The sequence below is a fragment of the Candida dubliniensis genome, chromosome R (assembly GCF_000026945.1).
Source record: "Candida dubliniensis CD36 chromosome R, complete sequence".
Taxonomy (NCBI): Eukaryota; Fungi; Ascomycota; class Pichiomycetes; order Serinales; family Debaryomycetaceae; genus Candida; species Candida dubliniensis.
In genome coordinates this window covers 191,990-216,629 of record NC_012867.1, presented here as the reverse complement: position 1 = coordinate 216,629, position 24,640 = coordinate 191,990, and the positions used below count along the sequence as shown (strand labels likewise).

The 24,640-nt window shown below is 34.5% G+C and overlaps 10 protein-coding genes and 1 pseudogene across 10 annotated transcripts, besides 1 other annotated feature; 7 read left to right on the top strand and 4 right to left on the bottom strand. All coding sequences in view use genetic code 12, as the record gives it.

Moving 5' to 3' along the window:
* Positions 1–2,506: 2,506 nt before the first annotated feature.
* CD36_25950 (N(2),N(2)-dimethylguanosine tRNA methyltransferase, mitochondrial precursor, putative) lies at positions 2,507–4,186 on the bottom strand (the record flags this gene model as incomplete). The annotated part of the gene is made up of 1 exon (XM_002421646.1): positions 2,507–4,186. One exon carries the CDS (start codon positions 4,184–4,186, stop codon positions 2,507–2,509), a length of 1,680 nt encoding a protein of 559 aa, XP_002421691.1.
* A 973-nt stretch (positions 4,187–5,159) lies between these two features.
* Positions 5,160–6,251, bottom strand: CD36_25930 (conserved hypothetical protein; the record flags this gene model as incomplete). Its single annotated transcript, XM_002421645.1, has 1 exon — positions 5,160–6,251. The coding sequence occupies one exon, from the start codon at positions 6,249–6,251 to the stop codon at positions 5,160–5,162; it is 1,092 nt and encodes a 363-aa protein (XP_002421690.1).
* A 237-nt stretch (positions 6,252–6,488) lies between these two features.
* CD36_25920 (palmitoyltransferase, putative) lies at positions 6,489–7,550 on the top strand (the record flags this gene model as incomplete). The annotated part of the gene is made up of 1 exon (XM_002421644.1): positions 6,489–7,550. The coding sequence occupies one exon, from the start codon at positions 6,489–6,491 to the stop codon at positions 7,548–7,550; it is 1,062 nt and encodes a 353-aa protein (XP_002421689.1).
* Positions 7,551–7,867: 317 nt separating this feature from the next.
* CD36_25910 (microtubule and mitochondria-interacting protein, putative) lies at positions 7,868–8,371 on the top strand (the record flags this gene model as incomplete). Its single annotated transcript, XM_002421643.1, has 1 exon — positions 7,868–8,371. One exon carries the CDS (start codon positions 7,868–7,870, stop codon positions 8,369–8,371), a length of 504 nt encoding a protein of 167 aa, XP_002421688.1.
* Positions 8,372–8,861: 490 nt separating this feature from the next.
* On the top strand, positions 8,862–14,120 carry GSL2 (glucan synthase, putative; the record flags this gene model as incomplete). The annotated part of the gene is made up of 1 exon (XM_002421642.1): positions 8,862–14,120. One exon carries the CDS (start codon positions 8,862–8,864, stop codon positions 14,118–14,120), a length of 5,259 nt encoding a protein of 1,752 aa, XP_002421687.1.
* On the bottom strand, positions 14,121–15,116 carry CD36_25890 (heat shock protein Sti1 homologue, putative; the record flags this gene model as incomplete). The annotated part of the gene is made up of 1 exon (XM_002421641.1): positions 14,121–15,116. One exon carries the CDS (start codon positions 15,114–15,116, stop codon positions 14,121–14,123), a length of 996 nt encoding a protein of 331 aa, XP_002421686.1.
* A 512-nt stretch (positions 15,117–15,628) lies between these two features.
* On the top strand, positions 15,629–16,613 carry CD36_25880 (yeast Impact homologue, putative; the record flags this gene model as incomplete). Its single annotated transcript, XM_002421640.1, has 2 exons — positions 15,629–16,327; positions 16,419–16,613. The coding sequence occupies 2 exons, from the start codon at positions 15,629–15,631 to the stop codon at positions 16,611–16,613; spliced, it is 894 nt and encodes a 297-aa protein (XP_002421685.1).
* A 10-nt stretch (positions 16,614–16,623) lies between these two features.
* CD36_25870 (conserved hypothetical protein) lies at positions 16,624–17,019 on the bottom strand (the record flags this gene model as incomplete). The annotated part of the gene is made up of 1 exon (XM_002421639.1): positions 16,624–17,019. The coding sequence occupies one exon, from the start codon at positions 17,017–17,019 to the stop codon at positions 16,624–16,626; it is 396 nt and encodes a 131-aa protein (XP_002421684.1).
* Positions 17,020–17,280: 261 nt separating this feature from the next.
* CD36_25860 (U3 small nucleolar RNA-associated protein, putative) lies at positions 17,281–20,061 on the top strand (the record flags this gene model as incomplete). The annotated part of the gene is made up of 1 exon (XM_002421638.1): positions 17,281–20,061. The coding sequence occupies one exon, from the start codon at positions 17,281–17,283 to the stop codon at positions 20,059–20,061; it is 2,781 nt and encodes a 926-aa protein (XP_002421683.1).
* A 507-nt stretch (positions 20,062–20,568) lies between these two features.
* CD36_25855 lies at positions 20,569–20,929 on the top strand (annotated as a pseudogene).
* Positions 20,569–20,929: a sequence feature.
* A 1,203-nt stretch (positions 20,930–22,132) lies between these two features.
* On the top strand, positions 22,133–24,118 carry CD36_25850 (glycogen [starch] synthase, putative; the record flags this gene model as incomplete). The annotated part of the gene is made up of 1 exon (XM_002421637.1): positions 22,133–24,118. One exon carries the CDS (start codon positions 22,133–22,135, stop codon positions 24,116–24,118), a length of 1,986 nt encoding a protein of 661 aa, XP_002421682.1.
* Positions 24,119–24,640: the final 522 nt, after the last annotated feature.

Genomic DNA, 24,640 nt, shown 5'->3' with positions numbered 1-24,640 from the left:
TAGATCAATAAAGCAATGGCACCAGCAGCGACGGCACCGACGGCACCAGCAGTACCTAATTGAACGGCATTGGCACCAGAACCAGCACTAGAACTGGAGTTGTTGGCAGCGGAGACAACGGAGACAGCAGCAGTAACGGCAACGATGATGTTTTTGAATTGCATTTTTGATTGGAATATGATAAATTTAATAATTTGATAAAGTTATGAAAAAATATAAAAAACAGAAAGAAGAAAAAAAAAGAAAAAGAAAAAGTGAAAGGGGGAGGGGGAAGCGGCGAATTGGGTCATATTTATACTGTAGAAATTTTTCGTTACTGGTGGTCATTTTGATTATTAGTAATTATTGTATTGTACTGTATTGTATTGTATTGTATTGTAAGTGATATTTGTCTATTTTGATTAATTCTCGTCAGTTGGATTGAAAAAAAAAAAAAAAAAAAAAAAAAAAGAAAGAAAAATTATTAATATGCATTTTTAGGCGCAGCAACTTCAACCACCACAATCACAATAATAAAATTTCGACTCAAACGGCAAAAACCTCCTCCTCCTCCTTTTCCTCTTCCCTCTCTTCATCTCTCTCTCGTAAGAAAATTGTTCTTTTTTCTTCTATGATGAAAGATAAAAGAGAATTGGTCGTGTAGATCTTACGTCATTCATCATCATCACGCTATTATTTTTTTTTTTGTGCCTCCTTTTTGTTTTTTTGTGAGAAGGAGGGAAATTCATGTAATTTGCTTACTTAGTTGGGGATTGATATTGATGAAATTTAACTCCCCCTATTTTTATTTAATGCAAGTTAATTAAAACTTGAGGGGGGGGGGGGGTCAAACAAGCAGGCAGGGTGTGGTTCAATGAGAGAATAATGTGGAGCCCAAGCAAACAAGCAAGCAACCAAGCAATTGAAAGATTTTAGCAACTCTTTATCTGGTTTTTTTTTTTCTTATTCCTTGGTAAAAGAAAGGAATCTGTTTGGTAGATTGATTGATTTAAAAATAGCAACCATACATCTCCTTATCTATCATCCCATCGAAAAAAACAAAACTATCCTCTAAATTCATTCTGGAACTAAAATTATACTACCATTTTTTAGTAATCCTACGGCCCTTTATCTATGAGACTCTACAAGTAAAAGATACCACATGGAATGAATAGTTTTCCAAAGCACAAGCCCCAATTTGATTGTCTGTTTGCTCTTTTTCTTTTTCTTTTTCGTTTTTTTTATTTTCATTTCTATTACGAATACAAATAGATAATGTTGATCTGGTAAAATGCAAATATCTCAAAGAAATATGGAACAGAAAATTACAATTGCTTGGTGGGCGTGGGGGGGGAGGACTTGTTCCCGCTAGAATATAATATCCCAAAAATTCCAAATTAATCTCAATTAGGAAAGTGGTGCATTAAAAGAAAATTCTTGTTTTTATCTTTATTTTTTTTTTTTCTTGGTTGATAAAAGAAGTTATAAATGTGTTGATAATGGATTAATGAATAGTATTTCGTGTCGAAGGGGGGGGTGGAGGGGAGAAGATAGCCAAATCTAAAAGACGTGTATCGCCGCACTTCAAATCTCCAACGTATAATAATAATTAGTTCTATTTTACACGAGACAAATTTACTATTGTTTTTCTTTTATTATTATTAACTTTTTGAAAAATATTCAAATCACAAGCTGTTCAAAGATAACATTCTTGTGACTCATCATCATCATCATTACAATCTCTCTGTAGCAATTAAAGGGGGAATTGATCCAAATTTTAAGTTTCCGTTTGGTTAGGAGTGTGGTGATTTATCTCTTGTACAAAATCTGCATGAACACGTGCATGACAATTTCCACAAGCTTCCATATTATTCTGTGTGCGTGCGTGCGCCTTAAACAAAAGTATATCTGAGTCGTGTAGTTTTCAATAGATCTGGTTTCTTTTTTTTTGCCATCAGACACGCTCTTATGTAAGCATGCAAATTATTAGTAATGGAATCTTAAAGTGTCTTACATACCGTCTAAAGAGTACAAATGCGTTTATTCGCGTCTAATCGTGTGCTATAAGAAAGTTGTTATAGGTATTTCCGTGGGTATTGACATTATCTAGACTCAATTTGACAGACGATTTCAGGATTGCATTTAATGGACTTTTTTTTGTTTTCATATAGAGTTGGCCACTAGATACGGGAAAGTGTAAATTTAAATATTGTATATGAAAAGACAATCACAAGCTTTGGATGGCTTGTGTGTTGCTAGTGATTTTTGAGAATTGTTATCCTTTGTTGTTGTTGAAAGGTAATCACACGAGATTTATCTAACTTCTGGTGTAAATCGGTATTTTTCTCTATAAATTTGCAACAATTTTAAGGAAAACTTGATGACCAAGCAGCTCAAAGAATGAATTCTACCAACATGGCTCCTACTTCCAATTCTAATAGCCATGACTGAATTCTGTCACCACGGTATTTACTCTAATTTTACACAATTTTATTCGTTGTCCAACTATTAAGCTATATTTACTAATCTATTTAGGTCTAGCCATGGGCCCCCAGTTTTTCCTTGGGTTTTCTTGATACCTCACCATTTTAACTTTCCTCAATTTTGCAATCTTTTCAAATTCTTCATTGCTTTTTTCAAAATCAATAGAAACAGCCTTCTCTTCTTCATTCATATTACTCCTGAAATAATTCAAAATCTTCCAACCAACAGTACTTTCTCCCAAACTTGGATTGATATCAATATTTGCTTTCAATTTAGCTAATTTTTCTTTAACTTTTTCATTCAATTCATCAACATTTTTCGATTCCATCTCTTTGACATATTTCTCATTTTGATCAATTTGCCAAGCTCGATTTATCAATAAATTCAAATTCCATGGTAAATTGGTCTTTACACAATTCTTTTTAGCATGAGTTAAACTCACTTTATAACCCAAATTACCTACAGCTTTAGTATATTGTTCAATGGAAATTGGTGGAGATTTGAAAATTGAACACAATTGATTAAGATTAAAGAAAAATGGTGCGTCGTCAAGTTCATTTGATGCTAAAGTCAACATTCCTTTGATTCTCTCATGAGTCGCATAAATAACTTTATCACTCGACTCATTAATTTTCAATACTTTATCGATGAACTCACGATTATGTAAACTTCCAGCATACATCGGACCAGCAACATTATACGAAGTACCACAATATTGACAATTGGCAGATATTGGTCCTTGTAATTTGGGATATTGAAACTTGGTATTGTTTCTGATCCCTAAAGGTTGCACTATTTTATGTCCACAACCGTTACATCCATAGGTTAACATTGTTTCACTGGCATGATTTTTAACATTGATTGGACTAGTTTTCACTTTCACAAAAATACGGAAATAATAATCAATTGATAAACTCAACATCGGTTCAATAGTCTTTTTATACTTGGCAGCAGTACTGGCAATCAAGTTAAGTATTAATCGGATTCCAACTTCATGATTTGATTCTCCATTAACATAAGCATTACCAAAATTGTTACCTCCATATAATGCAAAACATTTTTCAGGATATCCACTCCCAGCTAATACACCAGCATCAGTACAAGTTACTAACAACATCCCATCATCTTCCAAACATTGGATTGCACTATCAATAAATGGAGCAGCAGTACCATAGGGATCCAAATCAACAATATGAAATTTTTCATCAGTAGAACCCATAAATTTTATGGCATCACCTTGATTGGCAACTACTTTCTCAGTTAATTTATTATATTCAATATTCTTATTTATAGATTTAACTGCTTCTGCCAACATATCATTAGCAACTATTTTCCCCGCTTCAGGGATTTCTAATCCATATCTACATGATCTTAAACCTGATGCTGCTAAACTTTCTAAAATTTTCAATCCATTTAATTTAGTTTTCTTGTTACTTTTCTTCTTCTTTTTTATCGCTTGCATTTTTTCATGTCGTATTTCATCATATGCTTTAATTGCCATAATCGATAAATCTCGATTAAATTGTTGAATTGGGTTATAAAACACTTCATCTTGTTTTGGAGTCAATATAGTGGCTTTGCCTTCTTGAACAGTATTGAATTCTTGTGAAATAGTTGTGGTTGGTTGAACTATGTTTGTCGTAGTTGTTTCCACTGCAACTTCTGTTACTGGGGATTGAGGAATTGACATTTTAGATAACAATTTCACCAATCTTTTAATCATTGATTAGAAAAAGTGAAAAAATAAAAAAAAAACTAAGAGCTAGAAATTTCATTAATTGTATAGCTTGCGTAAAACCGAAAAAAAAAAAAAAAAGTTCGCGCGATGATGGGAGAACGGTTTTCACACTAGCAAAGATTGGTTTATATTCAGGAATCTGTAACTGTTCCAAATCAAACAGTGGCAGTATCGAATGAAATAATAGATCGAGTTTAATTGGTAGAAAAATGTAGAACTTGTTAGAGATTTGGTTTTGGAAAAGTCTAGAGGATCTGATAGAATACATGTACAATGGAGTTGGGATCAACTCAACACAACTATTATTGAATCGGAAATACGAGAAGGCGAGTGAGAAAACCCCGACGACAGCCAAAAAAGAAAAAAATCATACTACAGCAATGTATTCTTTGATTAACATCAAGTGAAACCAAGAATTGTTCCGCCCCCTTCCCCCCCTTGCTTAAACATGTCACAGCTACAACAATACAACGACCTAACAGAAGAATCAACAACCTCGTCACATGAAGAATATGATGATGAATATTCAGATTATACATCAGATGAAGATTCCGAATATGCATTATCAGCACAAGAACATTGGGAAGAAAGCATGAAACAATTGACAGTGTTATTTAGTATTGTGATATTCCCCTTGATTGGTAAACTTTTAGGAAGACGATTTAGCAAAATTATATGGAGAAAAGTTGCAAATTGGTGGTTTGTGTGAATGGGAATGATTTGAGCTGGCACAAGTTTTCATTTACTTACCAAAAAAAAAAAAAAAACAAAAAGATCATTTGAAGAAGATCGGCAAATGATATTGTTTTTGAATATATAAATATATATATATATGTATTTGAATATGGAAGAAATATACTTTAATAAACAAAATAAAGAATTTAAAAGATATATAACCATACAGAAGTCGATATTAAAACAAAAATACACCAAAAGACTGAACCAAATTATTCAGTCATTATAAACTGTTGATCAATTGTGTAAAATCGTCACTTATTTTCGTTTCCACAAATTCTCTATATATCAAAATAACAAATGGTTGTATAATACCATGACTTATTCTCAGTATAACTACCGATAAAAATTTATAATATTCATCATTAGTTAAAGTTGAATCTTGAGAATTTGAAGAATTCAGGGAAAATATCGATGAACTTTCATCAAAATCATATTTGGTTGGAGTCATGGCAAATGATGGATCATTTAATTTACTGGTGGTATTTATAAGGTTTTGTTTCAATATATGGAAAATTTCTAAAATCAATTTCAAAGTGATTTTATAGATAAACAAATTATCTAAATTGATATTAATTTCTAATTTTTCAATAAGTAATTGTTTTGAATTCAATTTAATCGGTGACATATTAGCTGAAGATGTGTTGCTTCCATTAGACAAAACTCTTTGTGGGGTATAAAATATCGATTGATTGGAACTCACACTATCTCTATTTGTTGTTGTTGTCGTCGTCATCATCGTCGTTCCATTCAAAGTAGTACTTGATTGAACGATATCATTCCTCGAGCCTATATCGAAATTTTTCAAAATACTCACCAAATTCTTGATAAATCTAGTTTGATAAGGCGGTTGTGAAACATTGGGAGACATAAAATTGGTATTGGAATTATTATTTGAATTGATGACATGTTTAAGTGGAGGTGGTTGTAATATTGCCGAATCTCTAAATGGATCAGAAATTGTCGATGAAACTCTGGTTCCATTATTACTATTGTTTCCACTGTTAGTACCACCGTTTTTAGCATTACTTAAATTCTGTAAAAACTGGCGTTGTTGATTATGTTGTTGCTGGTAGCTTTCTTCATCGATTTGTAATGTTCTAATCAAATTCCCTAATGATATACTCAATTTTAATAATTTGTTGGCTTCTACAGGGAATTTAAGTGGTTGTTCGTTCAACTTCATTAATTCTTGATGTGAAATTTTATACACTTTTAAAAAGTGTGTTGTTCTATCTGAACTAAAAGGAATAGATTGAAGTAAATCCTGGATGTAGTTTATCTCCTCATCTAATGTTGTAATGAACGTTGCCATGATGAAAAACACGCTGTATAGAATGGTAGGTGGGCTACTAGCACTGAAGAAGTAGAAATTTCTGAAAATCCATTATGTTTGTTGTGTCGTGTTGTTTTTTCGTGTTTAAATTATTGGTGCAATACCGCAGGGCACGTAATGCACTGCATTTTTCTTTTTTGTTGGTGTTGTTGTTCTTTGTTTTCATAGTTAAGGAATGATGGATATACATCTCAACAAACACAACTATATCAACAGATGCTTTTCACACTAATTGTTGCCATAACAATAATATCATCATTGGCGACGTTCCTACTATTATTTGGTGATTCCCCCAGTTTTCGAAATACCCCTATACAAAAGCTACGAAACAGCTTATTATCAATATCTCGAGATCTATTCCAGTTTTATCAATGGTTGGATAGAAAACTAAATGGCCAACTATTAAAAATTTTGAATTGGCTAGTACCATTCGGATACGTTGTGGTTGTAACAGTTTGTTTTCAACAGTTTTTGACTCACACTTTGCCCATGTTGCCTAGTCCAAGTCGCTTTCAACTTTTTACAATATATTTCTCCATGCTTCTAATATATGTATCGACTATATTATCATCATTCAGCGATCCAGGAAGAGTAACAACGTCAAATTTAAAACTTTATCCATATGTTCCCAACCAGTTGATATTTTTCGATGGGAAAATCTGTTCAACATGTCAGATAACCAAACCAGCACGTTCAAAGCATTGTTCAGTTTGTAATCAATGTTTTTTGTTATATGATCATCATTGTGTTTGGATAAACAATTGTGTTGGTTATTATAATTACAAGTGGTTCTTGTTGTTTTTGATTTCCAACATCAACATGCTAGGATACGGTGGGTGGTTATGTTATTCGGCATTGACTCCTGTCTCTTGGAGGAAGATAACTTCAACCAACAATGCAAATAAAGTCACCGGGATCTTTTTGATTTTGTGCTCTATATTTATTGTGATAACAACATTATTCACTCTTTTACATTTGCGGTATATTTATCTTGGTGTCACAACTAATGAATTGGATAAATGGTCTGAAATTGACCACTTGGTTGGCTTAGGTGTACTTTATAAAATAGAACCGTCCATTGATAATGAAAATTATGTTGAACGAGCAATCTTAGATGGAGACGTGGTATACATTAGCTTGAAAAATGAAAGGATTTTAGTTGATAAAAGCAATGTCATGAATTTCAAACTTCAATTAATTCTGTCAGTAGAAAACGATTTAGTTAATATTTACGACAATGGTTTTTGGAATAATTTGATAGAGCGGCTCAAGTGGTAATTAGAGTTGAATAAAGATAGCGTCAAGTTTAAATTATTCAGCTTTGTCTTTTTTGCAATGGCAGTTATTCTGTATATAGGTTTTAATGAAGTTGTAAATATAAGTTGCATTAACTAATTAACGTTACCGTGTATACCACACTTCCAATTTAGGCAGTCTACAATGATTGGCGCACGTGAACTAAAAAATCATCTTAACCTCATCAATTTCGAACAGCTAATAAACTAGGAAGTAGAAAAAAAAAAATTTTTCAAAAAGAAAAAAATACCAGAATTTTCCCATCTCACTTCTACATCAATTCCAATTTTATAGCTACAATGATTATCTTTGAAGACGTTATTTCCGGTGATGAATTATTATCTGACGCTTACGACGTCAAATTAGTTGACGGTGCTGTCTACGAAGCCGACTGTGCTATGGTCACTGTTGGTAACGGTGACATTGATATTGGTGCCAACCCATCTGCTGAAGATGGTGAAGAAGCTTTAGAAGATGGTGCTGAAACTGTCAACAACGTTGTCTATTCTTTCAGATTACAACCAACCATGTTTGACAAAAAATCATTCACCACCTACATTAAAGGTTACATGAAGAGAGTTAAGGCTTACTTGGCTGAACACAACCCAGATGCTGTTGAAGCTTTCGAAAAAGGTGCTACCGCCTACGTCAAAAAAGTTTTGGGTTCTTTCAAAGATTGGGAATTCTACACTGGTGAATCAATGGACCCAGATGCTATGGTTGTCTTATTGAACTACAGAGAAGACGGTACCACTCCATACGTCGCCATCTGGAAACATGGTGTTAAAGAAAACAAAATCTAAGAGTGCTCAATACATGTACAATTCAGTTTATATGGTATCTATATACAGAGTATACTATTTGTAATTTCAAAGTATAATTCACTTCTTGCTAGTAATTGTTTTTGACGGTCGGTAGTGTTTGAATTGGGAGTCTAGCCTAAAAGTAATCAATTGAGTGGCACTAGAGAAAGAAAGGAGTGCTCCCCACTGATCATAAATGCAAATGAACAATGTAGGCTGTTTATCATTGTCAGACTTCTAGGTTGTTGTAAAACTCCGAATTTTATTCTATAGATTAGTGCGCCATTCTTTTTTTTTTTTACAACCACCAGTAGTGTTGTCACCACTTATTATTCTAGGTCGAGCAAAATGATGCCCAAAAAGAAACTCCAGTCACTGCAAGTTGATAAGGATGATTCAATTGAATTACTCAAGCGAACAGCAACAGCAATTAGTATGGAAAACAGGTGACGGATAACATTAATCAGGGGGGTGCATAACACTCTTTACAATGATACTAACTTTTTTGTTTAACTATACAGATCGGAATCCCAAAGGTTATACGTCGGCATTCCCGCTGACTGGATTTAGAACCCCATATGTCAACTCAAGTAGATGGCAAGAAGTTCAAAAAATTGGCAACTTTGATGACTTTGAAGATAAGTTTACTGACGAACCCGGAAAGCAATTGGGCGAAAATGGGATCTACGATATCTATTCCAACAAATATGATCCATACCCCACTTGGAACCCCCCAGAAGCAGTCCCTATTACACGTGAAGACATTGAAGCTATTTTCTTGCAGCTAACTACTATATTTGGGTTTCAGTTTGATAATACTAGAAACATGTTTGATTATTTAATGCGATTATTGGATTCACGAACATCAAGATTGGGGCCAACTCATGCCCTTAGATCTATTCATGCCGATTACATTGGTGGCATGAATTCTAATTTTAGAAAATGGTATTTTGCAGCCCAGTTGGATATTGATGATTTTGTTGGTTTTGACAATGTTGCCAAAAATGGGAAAATCAAAGGATCAAATGACCCGGTTCCGACGTTGGAGCAAGCTGAACTGCAATGGTCGACAAATATGCTAGCTTTATCTCCTACTGACTCGGTTATTCAATTAGCTATATACCTTTTGATTTGGGGTGAAGCCAACAATATCAGATTTATGCCTGAGTGTATTTGCTTCATATTTAAATGCTGCAATGATTTTTATTTTTCCATCGATCCAGATACACCAGTGGCAACTGCCACTCCAAGCTTTTTAGATCACATAATTAGTCCCCTCTACAACTTTTACCGAGACCAATCGTACATTCTTGTTGATGGGAAGTACCGTCGTCGCGACAAAGACCACGAGTCTGTGATTGGTTATGATGATATGAACCAATTGTTTTGGTATAGTAAAGGTTTGGAGAGACTTGTTTTGGCAGATAAGAAATCTAGATTGATGAGTCTTCCACCAGGAGAGAGGTATCAGAAACTAAATCAAGTATTATGGAATCGAGTCTTTTATAAGACTTTCAAGGAAAGCAGAGGCTGGTCACATGTATTGGTAAATTTTCACCGGGTTTGGATAATTCACAGTGCTGTATTCTGGTATTACACAGCTTTCAACTCACCAACATTATACACGAAGAATTATCAGCCATCGTTAGATAACCAACCCACAACGCAAGCAAGATTATCAGTATTATCACTTGGTGGTGTAGTTGCTGTTGTCATTGATATTATTAGTTTATTGTTTGAGTTACGGTTTATTCCCAGAAAATGGACAGGGGCCCAACCTGTTAGTAAAAGATTGGCGTTGTTGATTTTGGCATTGGTTCTTAATGTGGGTCCGAGTGTCTACTTGTTTATGTTTATTCCTTTAAATGTCGAAACCACGGTAGGTCTAGTCATTTCCGCTTTCCAGTTTTCATTTTCTGTCATTATGGTTTTATATTTATCTACGGTACCATTGGGAAGGCTCTTTTCCAAAAAACCCAAAGCCAATGATAGAAGATTTTTGCCCCAACGTCTGTTTGTGACTAATTTCTATTCACTAGCTGAAGGTGATAGAGTTGCATCTTATGGTTTGTGGTTTGCTATATTTGTGTCAAAATTCATTGAGTCATATTTCTTTTTGACTCTATCTTTGAGAGATCCTGTTCGTGAATTGAGTATAATGAAAATGAATAGATGTGCTGGCGAGGTGTGGCTAGGCAGCTGGTTTTGTACTAGACAACCAACAATTGTTTTGGGGTTGATATATCTTACTGATTTGGTATTATTTATATTAGACACCTACTTGTGGTATATTGTATGGAATACAGTGTTTTCAGTTTGTCGCTCGTTTTACATTGGTGTTTCCATTTGGACTCCATGGCGAAACATATTTTCAAGGTTACCCAAAAGAATATTTTCTAAAATAATCTCAGTTTCTGGAGATAAAAACATAAAGTCAAAGTTGCTTGTTTCCCAAGTATGGAATTCTATCATTATTTCCATGTACAGAGAACATTTGATATCTTTGGAGCATGTTCAGAAACTTATCTACAAGCAGATTGACAACCCTGGGGTTGAAGGCGATTCTGTTTTGAAAGAACCAATCTTTTTTGTTTCACAAGAAGATCAAACGATAAAATCATCATTGTTCCAAGATCAAGCAGAAGCACAACGAAGGATTACATTTTTCGCCCAGTCTCTATCGACACCTATGCCTGAAGTAGGTCCAGTACATTTAATGCCGTCGTTTACCGTTTTAATTCCTCATTACAGTGAAAAGATAACTTTATCATTACGGGAGATAATACGAGAGGAAGAACAATATTCTCATGTCACAATGCTAGAATATTTAAAGCTGTTACATCCGTTGGAGTGGAGCTGTTTTGTAAAAGATACCAAGTTGTTGGCAGAAGAGTTTGAAACAGATTCGTCATCAGCAGAACTTAAGAGAGAGAAACTCGATGATCTCCCATATTATTCTGTTGGATTCAAGGTCGCTACACCAGAATACATACTTCGAACTCGAATCTGGGCATCACTCCGCTCCCAAACACTTTATAGAACGATTTCTGGCTTTATGAATTACTCACGTGCTATTAAGTTGTTATTTGATGTTGAGAATCCAGACCTGACTAAATTTGGCACTGAAAATGACAAATTGGAACAAGCAGCAATAATGGCTCATCGTAAATTCCGAATTATTACTTCAATGCAAAGATTAAAGTATTTTACACCTGAAGAAAAGGAAAACACGGAGTTCTTGTTACGAGCTTATCCTGAGCTACAGATATGTTATCTTGATGAAGAAATTGACGAGGCTTCTGGTGAGGTTGTTTATTATTCAGCATTAGTAGATGGCAGTTGTGCAATATTGGAAAATGGTGAAAGAGAGCCAAAGTACCGTATTCGCTTATCGGGGAACCCAATTCTTGGAGATGGGAAATCAGATAACCAGAATCATTCCTTGATATTTTGCAGAGGTGAGTATATTCAACTAGTTGATGCCAACCAAGACAATTATTTGGAAGAGTGTCTTAAAATCAGAAGCATTTTGGCAGAATTTGAGGAAGCAACGTTCCCCTTGGACCCTTATTCCACTGATTTGGAAGGCACAGAGCTGGTATACCCTGTTGCCATTATTGGAACAAGAGAATATATTTTTTCAGAGAATATTGGAATTCTTGGCGATGTTGCTGCTGGGAAAGAGCAAACTTTTGGTACTTTGTTCGCCAGAACATTGGCTCATATTGGAGGGAAATTGCACTATGGTCATCCAGATTTTTTGAATGGGATTTTTATGACAACTAGAGGTGGTGTTTCCAAGGCGCAAAAGGGCTTGCATTTAAATGAAGATATTTATGCCGGCATGAATGTGGTCTTAAGAGGTGGTCGTATCAAACACTGTGAATATATGCAGTGTGGAAAGGGAAGAGATTTGGGGTTTGGCTCGATATTGAATTTTACTACAAAGATAGGGGCAGGAATGGGTGAGCAAATGCTCTCAAGAGAGTATTTCTATATGGGTACTCAACTTCCATTGGATAGGTTCTTGTCGTTTTACTATGCTCATTCGGGATTCCATTTGAATAATTTGTTTATAATGCTTTCTATTCATTTGTTTCTACTCGTTGGTGCTAATCTTGCAGCTCTAACTAGCGAAAGCACAATTTGTGAATATGACAAATTCAGACCCATAACTGATCCTAAACGGCCTCATGGGTGCTACAATTTGATTCCTGTGGTTCATTGGTTGCAGAGATGTATATTTTCTATTTTCATCGTGTTTGTTATATCTTTTGTACCTTTGGCAGTACAAGAATTAACTGAAAGAGGATTCTATAAAGCCATTACGAGATTGGGAAAACAGTTTGCATCGTTCTCTCCGTTGTTTGAGGTATTTGTTTGCAAAATATATGCCCATTCGTTGTCCAGTGACATTTCAATTGGTGGCGCCAGGTATCTTGCTACAGGTCGAGGTTTTGCAACTATAAGGGTTCCATTTGCCACTTTGTATTCTCGATTTGCAGTAGAGAGTTTATATTATGGATCTATTTGCGGATTATTGATATTTTACTGCTCCCTATCAATGTGGAAACTACAATTGTTGTACTTCTGGATTACCATCCTTGGACTATTGATATGTCCTTTTTTGTATAATCCGAATCAGTTTTCTTGGAACGACTTCTTTCTTGATTACAAGGAATGTATCCAATGGTTCTATCGTGGTAACAGTAAGCCAAGACTTTCATCTTGGATAAATTTTACGAGACTTAAACGGAGCCGAATTGTGGGTGTGAAAAGCAAAAGATACAGTATAAACGAAGAAATTAAAGTTGTTAGTGAAGTTAAACCATCAAGATTTAAACTCATTATTTCAGAATCGTTCTTACAGTTATGCGTCATTACTTTAGTTGGACTTGCTTATTTGTTTACCAACTCCCAAAACGAATCTCGAGGGACCTATCCAGTCAACAGTATCTTGAGAATTCTTATCATCAGTTTTGTGCCAATTGGTATAAACCTCGTTATATTGATTGTTTGCTTTGTGGTATCTACATGTATTGGCCCCATATTCACGTTATTCTGTAAGAAATTCCCCTCATTTGTTGCAGCAATAGCTCACTTGCTAGCAGTTGTCAATCATGTATTTTTCTTTGAGTTATTGTGGCTATTACAAAATTGGAACTTTTCAGTTACAGTTCTTGGGTTTGCATTATCAACTCTAATTCAATGTTGGTTTTTACAAATGATGACCATTTTGCTAGTTTCCAGAGAGTTCAGACACGATAGGTCTAACCGTTCATGGTGGTCAGGTAAATGGGCAACAGCTGGTTTAGGGTGGTATATAATAACCCAACCTATGAGAGAAGCTGTATGCAAATTAAGCGAGATGTCTTATTTCGCTGGCGATTTAGTTGCAACTCATATTATTTTGTTTGCTCAGATCCCTATATTATTGATTCCCTACGCTGACAAATGGCATACATTAATGTTGTTCTGGTTGAAGCCTGGTAACCAGATACGTCCTAGAATATTATCCAAACGTCAAAAAAGAAGAAGAAGATTTCAAGCAAACTTGTACTTGCTCATCTTTTTGTTGGGATTAATATTGTTTTCAAGTATATTTGTTTTGCCAGTGATTGCTACCAAGTATTTTGATATCGGTTTTTCTGAGTATATTCCAGAGTTCTTACATCCATTGTTTCAACCCTACGATGCTCCTACAAATTTGAAAGGATTAAAGAAAAAATTAGAAATTAAGCATTATTAGCTACGATATGTATTTTTGATATTCCGATAAATCTTCTGGGAATTTATTTTTGATATTTTGTAAAATGGTTTGCTTTGGCTTATCATCGCACATTAGTAAAGAAAGGTTATATCTTTTAAAAGTGCTAAATTCTCTCAAATGATTCAAAACAACTTGGTTCCAGTTGGATAATGAGTCATTCGTTGAAACATAACTAGCTGCATCCAAATAAAACTGTAAAAATTCGGCATCAATGCCTGAACTAAAAATATCTGCATAAGATTGATTATCAATGTTTAAAATATACCTATACCCGTTTAATTTTTGTTCCTCTGGTAGTTGTTTGAGTGTCGTAAGAAAATGCATTGGCAGAAGCATTGCCGTAGAAGTGGAATCTGCATTTTCTTTATTGCTACCGTGTGGGGTTTCTGTTTTTCCCAAAGGTTTAGAGTTATCTTGTTTCTTGGAAGACCCAAACAAAGTTTCAATTTCTTTAGTTGCTGCTGTTGTCACTATCGGTTCTTTGACGGGTTTGTTTTCCATTGGAGGAGGTGACTTTATCATTTCAGAAAACTCTTTAGGTAACTTTTCAACTTTTTCAACTGGAATCTTAATACTAACATCCATTTTATCTTCAATTGGCAAGTTGCTTAGTTCGGTTTTGGCAGGTTGGTTTGAAGAATCTAGTTCCAACACTTTTTTGAAAGCTTCCTTTGCACTATTCCATTTCTGTAGACCTTTTAAAGCCATACCTTTCCGATATTGTAATTTAACCAACACTGCAGTACTCCCATGATGGTGGTTTTCACTATTGATCAAATTTATACCACTTACACAATCTTTATAAGCACGATCATAATCTTGCAAATAGAGAAAACACTGTGCTCGGTTTGAGTATAAAATTGGATTGTATGGGTCTAATTGTATGGCATCTCTATATATTTTAGCTGCCTTTTTATATTCCTTCAGAGAAAATGCTTTATTGCCTTGGTTTTTTAGTTCCTCCGCTGATAACATGTCTGATGGGGATGCAGTTGTAATTTATGTAAATCAATGGGATTTTTCAGGAGTTTTTCTAATTTGATATTGATCAGAGTACACGACAAGATGGTAATGTCAAATAATTTATCGATTTTGCATGGTTAATAACGAATCAATACAAATTAGTAGGTAAATCTGTATAGAGAGTAACGATTGAAATAGATAACTTTGACCTATTTGTTTTCATCAGTTGGTATATGTGATTTGCAGAAATGAGGCAGTACATACTTCTGTGTCAATTGAGAAACCAAAGAAGTAACGACACATTATCATATTATTTAAGAGATATATTAATTCAGAGTTTGAAATTTACATCTTACGTTGAAATGCAACCACTGTTAGTTCAAGATAATTATCAATTCCTTTGTTGTTTATACTTGTCGGACTTTTGTTGAAAGATTTCCCATACATTTTTTTTTTTTTCTCGAGGTGACTTGATCATACAACAACATTATACACCATTCTATGAAATATCTCTAACACAACAGATGACAGTCGAAGAATTAACTGATGAGATAAGTGCCATCGATGCAATTTACCCCAATTCCGTGACCAGTATAGGTCCTCAAATATATACTTTTAAAATACCAAATCATGAATCAGTTAGTATCCAATTGAATTTCCCATTGACATATCCAGAAGAAATCCCTCAATTATTACAAATTATAGTAGAGAAAACCACGCAATCTTCGTCATTTACTGATACTTCATATTTGGAAAAACATGTTGATGAAATATTACAAAGAGTATTTGTGCCTGAACAAGTTGTATTGTTTGAATTATTGACTGAATTACAAGAGTTTTTTGACCAGTACGTGGAAGAACATCAACAAGTAATGGTTGAGGAGACTGAGGTAATGCCAGTTAATGAAAAGCAGCCCAAACAAGTCACACCAATTGAGCTGCACATTGATGTACTTCAAGAATTGAAAGATCCAACAATTGATTGGATTCAATCTGATCCTATAGTTGATAGAGGATCTACATTTATTGCATATGTTAGACAAGTGAATTGTCTACAAGAGGCTCAAGAATATTTAGATAACTTATTAACAGATAAGAAAATAGCCAAGGCGACTCATAATATATCCAGTTGGAGAATAAAAATGGAAAATGGAGTTACATTCCAAGATTGTGATGATGATGGAGAAACTGCTGCTGGGGGTAGATTACTACATTTGTTACAAGTATGTATCAATAATGATTTATTATTATTATTACTATTAATTTCTAGCTGAATTTGTCTATACTAACCTTTTTCTCCTATTCTGTCTAAAGATGATGGATGTGTGGAATGTTATAGTTGTGGTTAGTCGGTGGTTTGGAGGAACTCATCTTGGACCAGATAGGTTTAAACATATAAATTCTGCTGCAAGGGAAGCAATTATTAAGGGGAACTTTATTGTTGATGCAAATGATAATACAAACGGTAGTAGTACCAAGACTAATAATGCAAAGAAAAAGAAAAAATAAATACACTCATTCAAAAGAATCGTTTCTTCTTGTTCGAATTGGATGGACTTTCTAGTTTTCTTTTCCTCCACATTGTGTTTAAATCTAGTGGTTCATCATCAATATCCTCTACATTATTGGATTCACTATCTTCGATTTCTTCAAAGGAAACATTACTACCCCAAGATCGTTTTATAGTTGATGAATAGTTGTAACTCCCATTAGTCATTATAGTTCCAAACCCTACTCTTTCTATTTTTGGTTTCATTGCTGCTAATTTCAATAGTTTTGCCAGGTCAGGTAATACCCATTCTGATAAATCGTGTATTTTCTTTTGTTCCTCTAGTTTCTGTTTCCCTAGTTTGGAATCTTCGGCTTTTTGCATGAACTTCATGTTCATGACTCGATTGGATAACCCTGTAGACATTGATATATGAAATGATTTGTAAGTGTTGATTAATATTGATCAAAGTTGGAGATTTAGAGTTTCCTTTAAGATTTTTTTTTTTTTTTTCCTTTCGTTAGTTACCAAATTTTGGCTCGGTTTCAATTTTTCAAAGTTCTGAGAAGAGATGAGGAAGAATACAATTTTTTTTTTTTTTTCCCTTTTTTGAAAAATTATCTATACCAATATATTGTTTCCATTAGATTCCATTCATTTCATTAGACAGATCATTAATTATCTAACATGAAATCAGATTTTAAATTTTCTAATTTATTGGGAACAGTTTATCGAAAGGGGAATTTAGTGTTCAATCAAGATGGAACCAAACTATTATCACCAGTGGGGAATAGAGTTTCATGCTTTGATTTAATTAAATCTCAATCATTCACATTCAATTATCAACATCGTAAGAACGTTCAATGCATTGCCTTAAACAATCAAAACACATTAATGATTTCCATAGATGAAGATGGTAGAGCAATTCTTGTTAATTTTGTATCCCGTGTTGTCTTGCATCATTTCAATTTCAAATCTAAAGTGAATGACATTAAATTCAGTCCTTGTGGTAAATATTTTGCCATTGCTATAGATAGGTTTATTCAAGTATGGAAAACTCCAGATTTAACTGAAGACAGACAGTTTGCTCCGTTTGTTAGACATAGAATTTATCTGGGTCATTTTGATGAAGTTTTGAATATATCATGGTCATTGGATTCCAGGTTTTTCATAAGTACTAGTAAAGACATGACTGCTAAAATTTTTTCCTTAAATAGTGACGAAAAGGATGTTGCCATGACTTTTTCTGGACATCGTGATTATGTTATAAATGCATTTTTCAGTCATGACCAAGAGATCATTTATACTGTCAGTAAAGATGGTGCGTTATTCAAATGGGAATATACTGAACGTCCTAAACCGGAAAATGAAGAAAGTGATGATGATGATGATGATGATGAAACTGATAAACCAATGAGTTGGAGAATTACTGCAAAGAACTTTTTCTATGCTGATGGGAAATTGAAATGTGCCTGTTTCCACCCAGAATCAAAATTGTTAGTTGTGGGATTTACAAACGGTGAATTTAGACTTTATGAAATTGAAGACTTTAATCTTATTCAACTGTTAAGTATGGGTCAAAATGCTGTTAATACGGTAAATATTAATAAAACAGGAGAGTGGTTAGCCTTTGGATCCGCAAAATTAGGACAATTGTTGGTTTATGAATGGCAATTGGAGTCTTATATATTGAAACAACAAGGTCATTTTGATTCCATGAACACGTTGTGTTATTCTCCTGATGGGTCACGTCTAGTAACTGGATCAGATGATGGGAAAATCAAGATTTGGGATGTTCGATCAGGATTCTGTTTAATGACATTTACAGAACATACATCTGCTGTTACTCAAGTCCAATTTGCCAAACGTGGACAAGTGCTATTCTCAAGTTCATTAGATGGTACTATTAGAGCATGGGATTTAATCAGGTTCAGAAATTTCAAAACTTTTACTGCTACTTCAAGAGTTCAATTTAACTGTTTGGCAGTTGACCCTAGTGGTGAAGTCATTGTTGGAGGTTCACAAGACACTTTTGAAATATATGTTTGGTCAGTACAAACTGGCCAATTGTTAGACTCGTTAACAGGTCATGAAGGTCCAATATCTTGTTTGACTTTTGGTAAAGAGAATTCGATTTTGGCTTCCGCATCATGGGACAAAACTATTAGAATTTGGAATATCTTCAGTCGTAATCAAACTGTAGAACCTATTGAAATTCAGAGTGATGCATTATGTTTGACCATGAGACCAGATTGTAAGGAATTGGCAGTGCTGACATTGGATGGCCATATTACTATATTTGACATTGAAGATGCTAAGCAATTGCATTTAATTGACGGAAGAAAAGACATTGTTAATGGGAGATACTTGGAAGACAAATTTATTGCCAAAAATTCAAACAGAGGGAAATATTTCAGTACCATTGCCTATTCCTTTGATGGATTGACTTTGTTGGCTGCAGGTAATAACAATTCCATTTGCATGTATGATATTGAAAACGAGGTGCTATTAAAGAGATTTATTGTCTCGGAAAATATGTCCTTGGATGGTACTTTACAATTCTTGAATAGTAGCAAGATTACAGATGCTGGTATAAATTCTGATTTAATCGATAGAGCTGGTGAATTGAGTGATTTGGAAGATAGAGTAGACAACAGCTTACCTGGTTCACATCGTGGTGGTGACCCTAGTGAACGTAGAACTAGACCAGAAGTTAGGGTTACTGCTGTTGAGTTTTCTCCTACAACAGCTGCATTTGCTGCAGCTTCCACTGAAGGGTTACTAATATTTTCAATTAATCAAGAACTCATATTTGATCCATTTGATTTGGATGTTGATATCACTCCTGAAGCAACATTGGAGTCTCTTAAAGAGAAAGAATACTTGGTTGCATTGGTCATGGCGTTCCGTTTGAATGAGAATTACTTGATCCACCGAGTGATTGAGTCCATTCCATTACAAGATATCAAATTAGTGTGTCAAGATTTACCAGTAATTTACGTCAACCGAGTATTGAATTTCATTGGTGAATTGTTGACCAAGAAAGAGTCTCCACATATTGAATACTATTTGATTATGGTTAAAAATCTATTGATACAGCATGGCCGACACATTAGTCAGAATAAATTTGAATTCCAATCTTCTATGAAGTTGTTATCTCGATTCTTAAACAAGACAGCTAAAGATGTGATAAATGTTGGTAAAAGAAATGATCATTTATTGACGTATTTAACAGTCAGTAAAGATTTGAAAGGCCCAAATCACCATAGCGAAGGAGAAGAGGATATAGAAATGAATGAAGATCTGGATGCTGAGAATATAGAGATTGATGATGACGATGATGAAGAAGGTTGGTTGGGTCCAAATGGGAAATCCGTAAAGGCTGCAAATGGAATTGTTTTCAGCGGACCAGACAACAGTAGTGAAGACGAAGACGAAGAGGATGAGGATGAGTTGATTGAAGTATAGAGTAATCATCTATGTATATAGTTAGTCTAGCATCCTTATTTTCTTGCAACCAATTAATTACGAGCTAAAAGAAAAAGGCCCCTACTTCTGAAGATGAAAGATGTAGTAACTGAAAAACCTATATAAATCGAAAATCTATAGATGTCAACAGTAATAGGTACTGGTGACTTACCATAGGTGGTGTCTTGATTGAAACAGTTTTGCAAATACTGCTGAATTGAACTTTGATTAGTCTTGATGACTAAAATTGAGCGTGTCACGCCATAATGTTATCTCATTTACTGTTTGTTTCATTTAGATATTCGTATAGAGAAAGCGAAAAAAAAAATAGTCTTTGCGAATGTTCCAGTTTATTTATAAAAGCTATTTTAATTACTTCTTTTCTGTGTTTATTAGTAGAAGATGTAAAGGTAGGGCATCAAGTAGTAATATGGGCGCTATTATCAGAGCCGTATTAGTATCTTGTGGACCAGATTGTGGAGATTACAATTGGATGATGAACATAAGGGGGAAAGAGACGAACAAACTTGCATCGGAAATATTTCTCGCAATAAATTGACTTTATTTTTTAGTCTTGGTATTCAGAGATGGTGCTGGCTGGCTGGCTGGCTGGCTCTCCTCCCTTCCTCCGCCTTGAGTTAAGAAGATTACATTCTTCACATATAGTCTACATGCACTATTTTATAGTGGTGAAATCGTCAGATTATTCTTTTTCTTAGTAAACTGGCAGACAAGGGTGCTACAACTCTTCTATTTGGTGAATTTCCACAGAGAAGGAACAAATGCCATTAATCCGTATCATCCATGTTCAATCTGTTCGATCCATTGTTTATGGAACAATAGGAAACCCAACTCTATTGTTAAATTGTGACAACCCTAATTGTATGGACAACAATATTCCAGAAAATGTATTGTACTAAAATATACATTAGATGTTGCTTCTGGGAGGAGAAGAGACGCAGAATATTTTGTAGGGGAGGGAGAGGGCTTGTGCATGGTTGACGAACCACCACCTGAGAAATATGTTTTGCTTGCAAGATACCAATTTGCATAGAGAATTTCTTCAATTTTTCCGATAAACATACTATTAAAATCAACTACAAGAGAAGAGATTATCCAAGACTCGGTACAATTCAGCTCATTTTGGGGTTTAATCGGTTTCTCTGAAAAAGTTTAAAGACCAACAACTAATATCCATGACCCTATTATGGCTTTGCTATTGTATGCTGAGGTATTTTCTCTCCCATGTTATTTATTATATTGGATTAAATAACATTGAATTCTGTGGTGAACCAAAGTTAAAACCACAAACGTCCGATTTAATCCTTGTTTTTCTAGAATAATTTATTATTTTTCTTTTTTTAAACTTCGATTGTTGTTAAAAAAAAAATCATTCGTTTAATTCATAATCTTGGTGGTGGATGATGCTCATTGCATCCTTAAGTTTCATAAAATTCATCATCATACTTGCAAATTTCTGTGCCTGTCTCGGCTTTAGTAACCCCATGTCCCAATTCTTAGTTTAGTGTTCCTTTCCTTGTTTTTTCCCGTCCTTGCACAAATTGTCTCGAGCAGGCAATCTTGCCCACTCACCGACTAAATGACTCTCTCCTCCTCCTCCCCCCTCCCTCACTCCCTCTCTCCCCACTTCTAAATGTTTAATTAATTTAATTTTTAAATTCTCTCTTTAAGTAAGTCCGACGTGGAAACACACACAAAAGAAAAAAAATTCAAACATTATATTAGGCACACCACACACACACAACACAACACAACACCACACACAATGCCGAAGTAATTTTCTCACTTCCGCCCCCTCCTTCTTTCCCTTCTGCCCCCCAAAAATAGAAAATAATATTTAGTCAACAATTTTCATTTAATTTTCAAAAAATAACTCTTCAATCCTATTTAATCTTTTTCATTCCCACTTTATATATTTTTTTTTTCTACTTCTTTCTTTAACTGTTCATTTGTTTGACTATTTGTTTCTTTCTCTTTTCCATTCGTTTCATTTCGTTTTGTTTCATTTCCCCCCCCCCACTAGTTTATCCACATTTAATTGATAAGAACAATGGCTAGAGATATTGATAATCATTTATTATTTGAAGTTGCCACTGAAGTAGCTCATAAAGTTGGAGGTATTTACTCCGTTTTGAAATCAAAAGCCCCTGTCACTGTAGCTGAATATCGTGAACGTTACACTTTGTTGGGTCCCTTACACTATGACTCAGCACAAATTGAAGTTGAAGAATTGCCAGTTACCGACCCTCATATTAAACAAACCCTTGATTCTATGTCTTCTAAAGGTATTAGATGGCTTTATGGTAGATGGTTAATTGAAGGTGCGCCAAGAGTGTTATTATTTGATATTTGGTCAGCTGGTCATTATTTGAATGAATGGAAAGCCGATTTATGGAATGTTGCAGGTATTCCTACCCCTGACCATGACCTGGAAACCAATGATGCTATTTTGTTGGGATATTTGGTTGCTTGGTTTTTAGGTGAGTTGGTTTACAATGACCGTGATCGTGCTGTTATTTGTCAATGTCATGAATGGTTAGCAGGTATTGCGTTGCCATTATGTAGAAAGAGAAGAATTGATGTTACCACCATTTTCACCACCCATGCAACATTATTGGGAAGATATTTGTGTGCTGGTAGTACCGATTTCTACAACAATTTAGACAAGTTTGATGTTGATGCTGAAGCTGGTAAAAGGGGTATTTATCACCGTTACTGTATTGAAAGGTCTGCTACACATTCGGCTGATGTCTTCACCACCGTTTCCGATATTACTGCCTATGAGGCAGAGCATTTGTTGAAAAGAAAACCAGACGGGGTTTTGCCCAATGGGTTGAATGTCGTGAAATTCCAAGCGGTTCACGAGTTCCAAAATTTGCATGCCATTAAAAAGGCCAAGATTAACGAATTTGTCAAAGGACATTTCTATGGTAACTACGATTTTGATTTAGATAATACTTTATATTTCTTCATTGCTGGTAGATATGAGTTTAGAAATAAGGGGTGTGATTTCTTTATTGAATCCTTGGCTAGATTGAATCATAAGTTGAAAGAGGCAGGTTCCAAAACCACAGTTGTGGCTTTCATTATTATGCCAGGAAAAACTCAATCTTACACCGTTGAGACTTTGAAAGGTCAAGCTGTTGTTAAACAATTGGAGTCAACCATTGGAGAAGTACAAAAGAAAGTTGGTGAAAGATTATTTGAATATTGTGCTAGATATCCTAATGCTGACCATCAAGGAAACGATGAAGTGCCAACTATTGATGAGTTGATTAAACCAGCTGACAGAGTTTTGTTGAAAAGACGTATATTTGCATTGAAGAGAGACGGTTTGCCACCAATCGTCACCCACAACATGGTTGACGACAGTACTGATCCAGTCTTGAACCATATCAGAAGAGTCCAGTTATTTAACAAACCAGAGGATAGAGTAAAGATTATTTTCCATCCAGAATTCTTGAATGCTAACAACCCTATTTTATCATTAGATTACGATGAATTTGTTAGAGGGTGCCATTTGGGTGTGTTCCCGTCCTACTATGAACCTTGGGGTTACACTCCAGCTGAGTGTACTGTCATGGGTATACCTTCTATCACCACCAATTTATCTGGATTTGGGTGCTACATGAATGATTTGGTTGAAAACCCAACCGATTATGGTATTTACATTGTTGACAGAAGAATGAAGTCTGTCGATGAATCTATCAATCAATTGACTGATTACATGTTTGATTTCTGTGCGAAATCCAGAAGACAAAGAATCAACCAAAGAAATAGAACTGAGAGATTGAGTGTTCTTTTGGATTGGAGATCAGTTCATTCGGAATATTCCAAGGCTCGTTTGTTGGCACTTAAAAGAGCTTATCCTGATTATGTTGGTGAGAAAGTAGTCGAGTCAAAGATGAAAATCACTAGACCAATGTCAGTTCCCGGTTCTCCAAGAAGTTTGTTACTCACGCCAGGTGATCTTGGCTCATTGCAAGACGCTAATCAAGACATTAGTTATTTTGAATTAGGCGAAGAAGAATCCTAATCTCAACCTTGCCCATTATTATTATATGCTTGTTTATAAATTATATATGTGTATAGGTTTTTTACAAAGTTCCAATTGTATTTTATAATTGTTTTTGATTGCAGAATAAAGTTGTATTTGATAATCTGTTTTTTTTTGGAAGAATGAGGCGTACTTGTAATAGTGTAATTGCGTAGGGGGTTGTTGTTTTGTACAAGTCTTAATTGGTAAACTTTGATGCTTAATTAATCAATATCAAGTTAGAGTCGATATGCAACATGATTATAGATAAAGATGACAATAATTGAGTATTGGTTTTTTTCAACCAACGCCTGTTTTTCATAAAGTAAATGAAAATGTTTTGACTTCCAATGTTGTATTTTTGATAATATTGATTTCTAAGTGCAAATTTTTATTCCTCTTTAACGTATGATATTTTTATTCTCTTTTTTGGATTTATTATTATTTTTTTTTCTCTTTTTTAACCAAATTGATTTATTATTTCAATGATTCATCTAATATCTTAACTCAAAAAGGAATGAT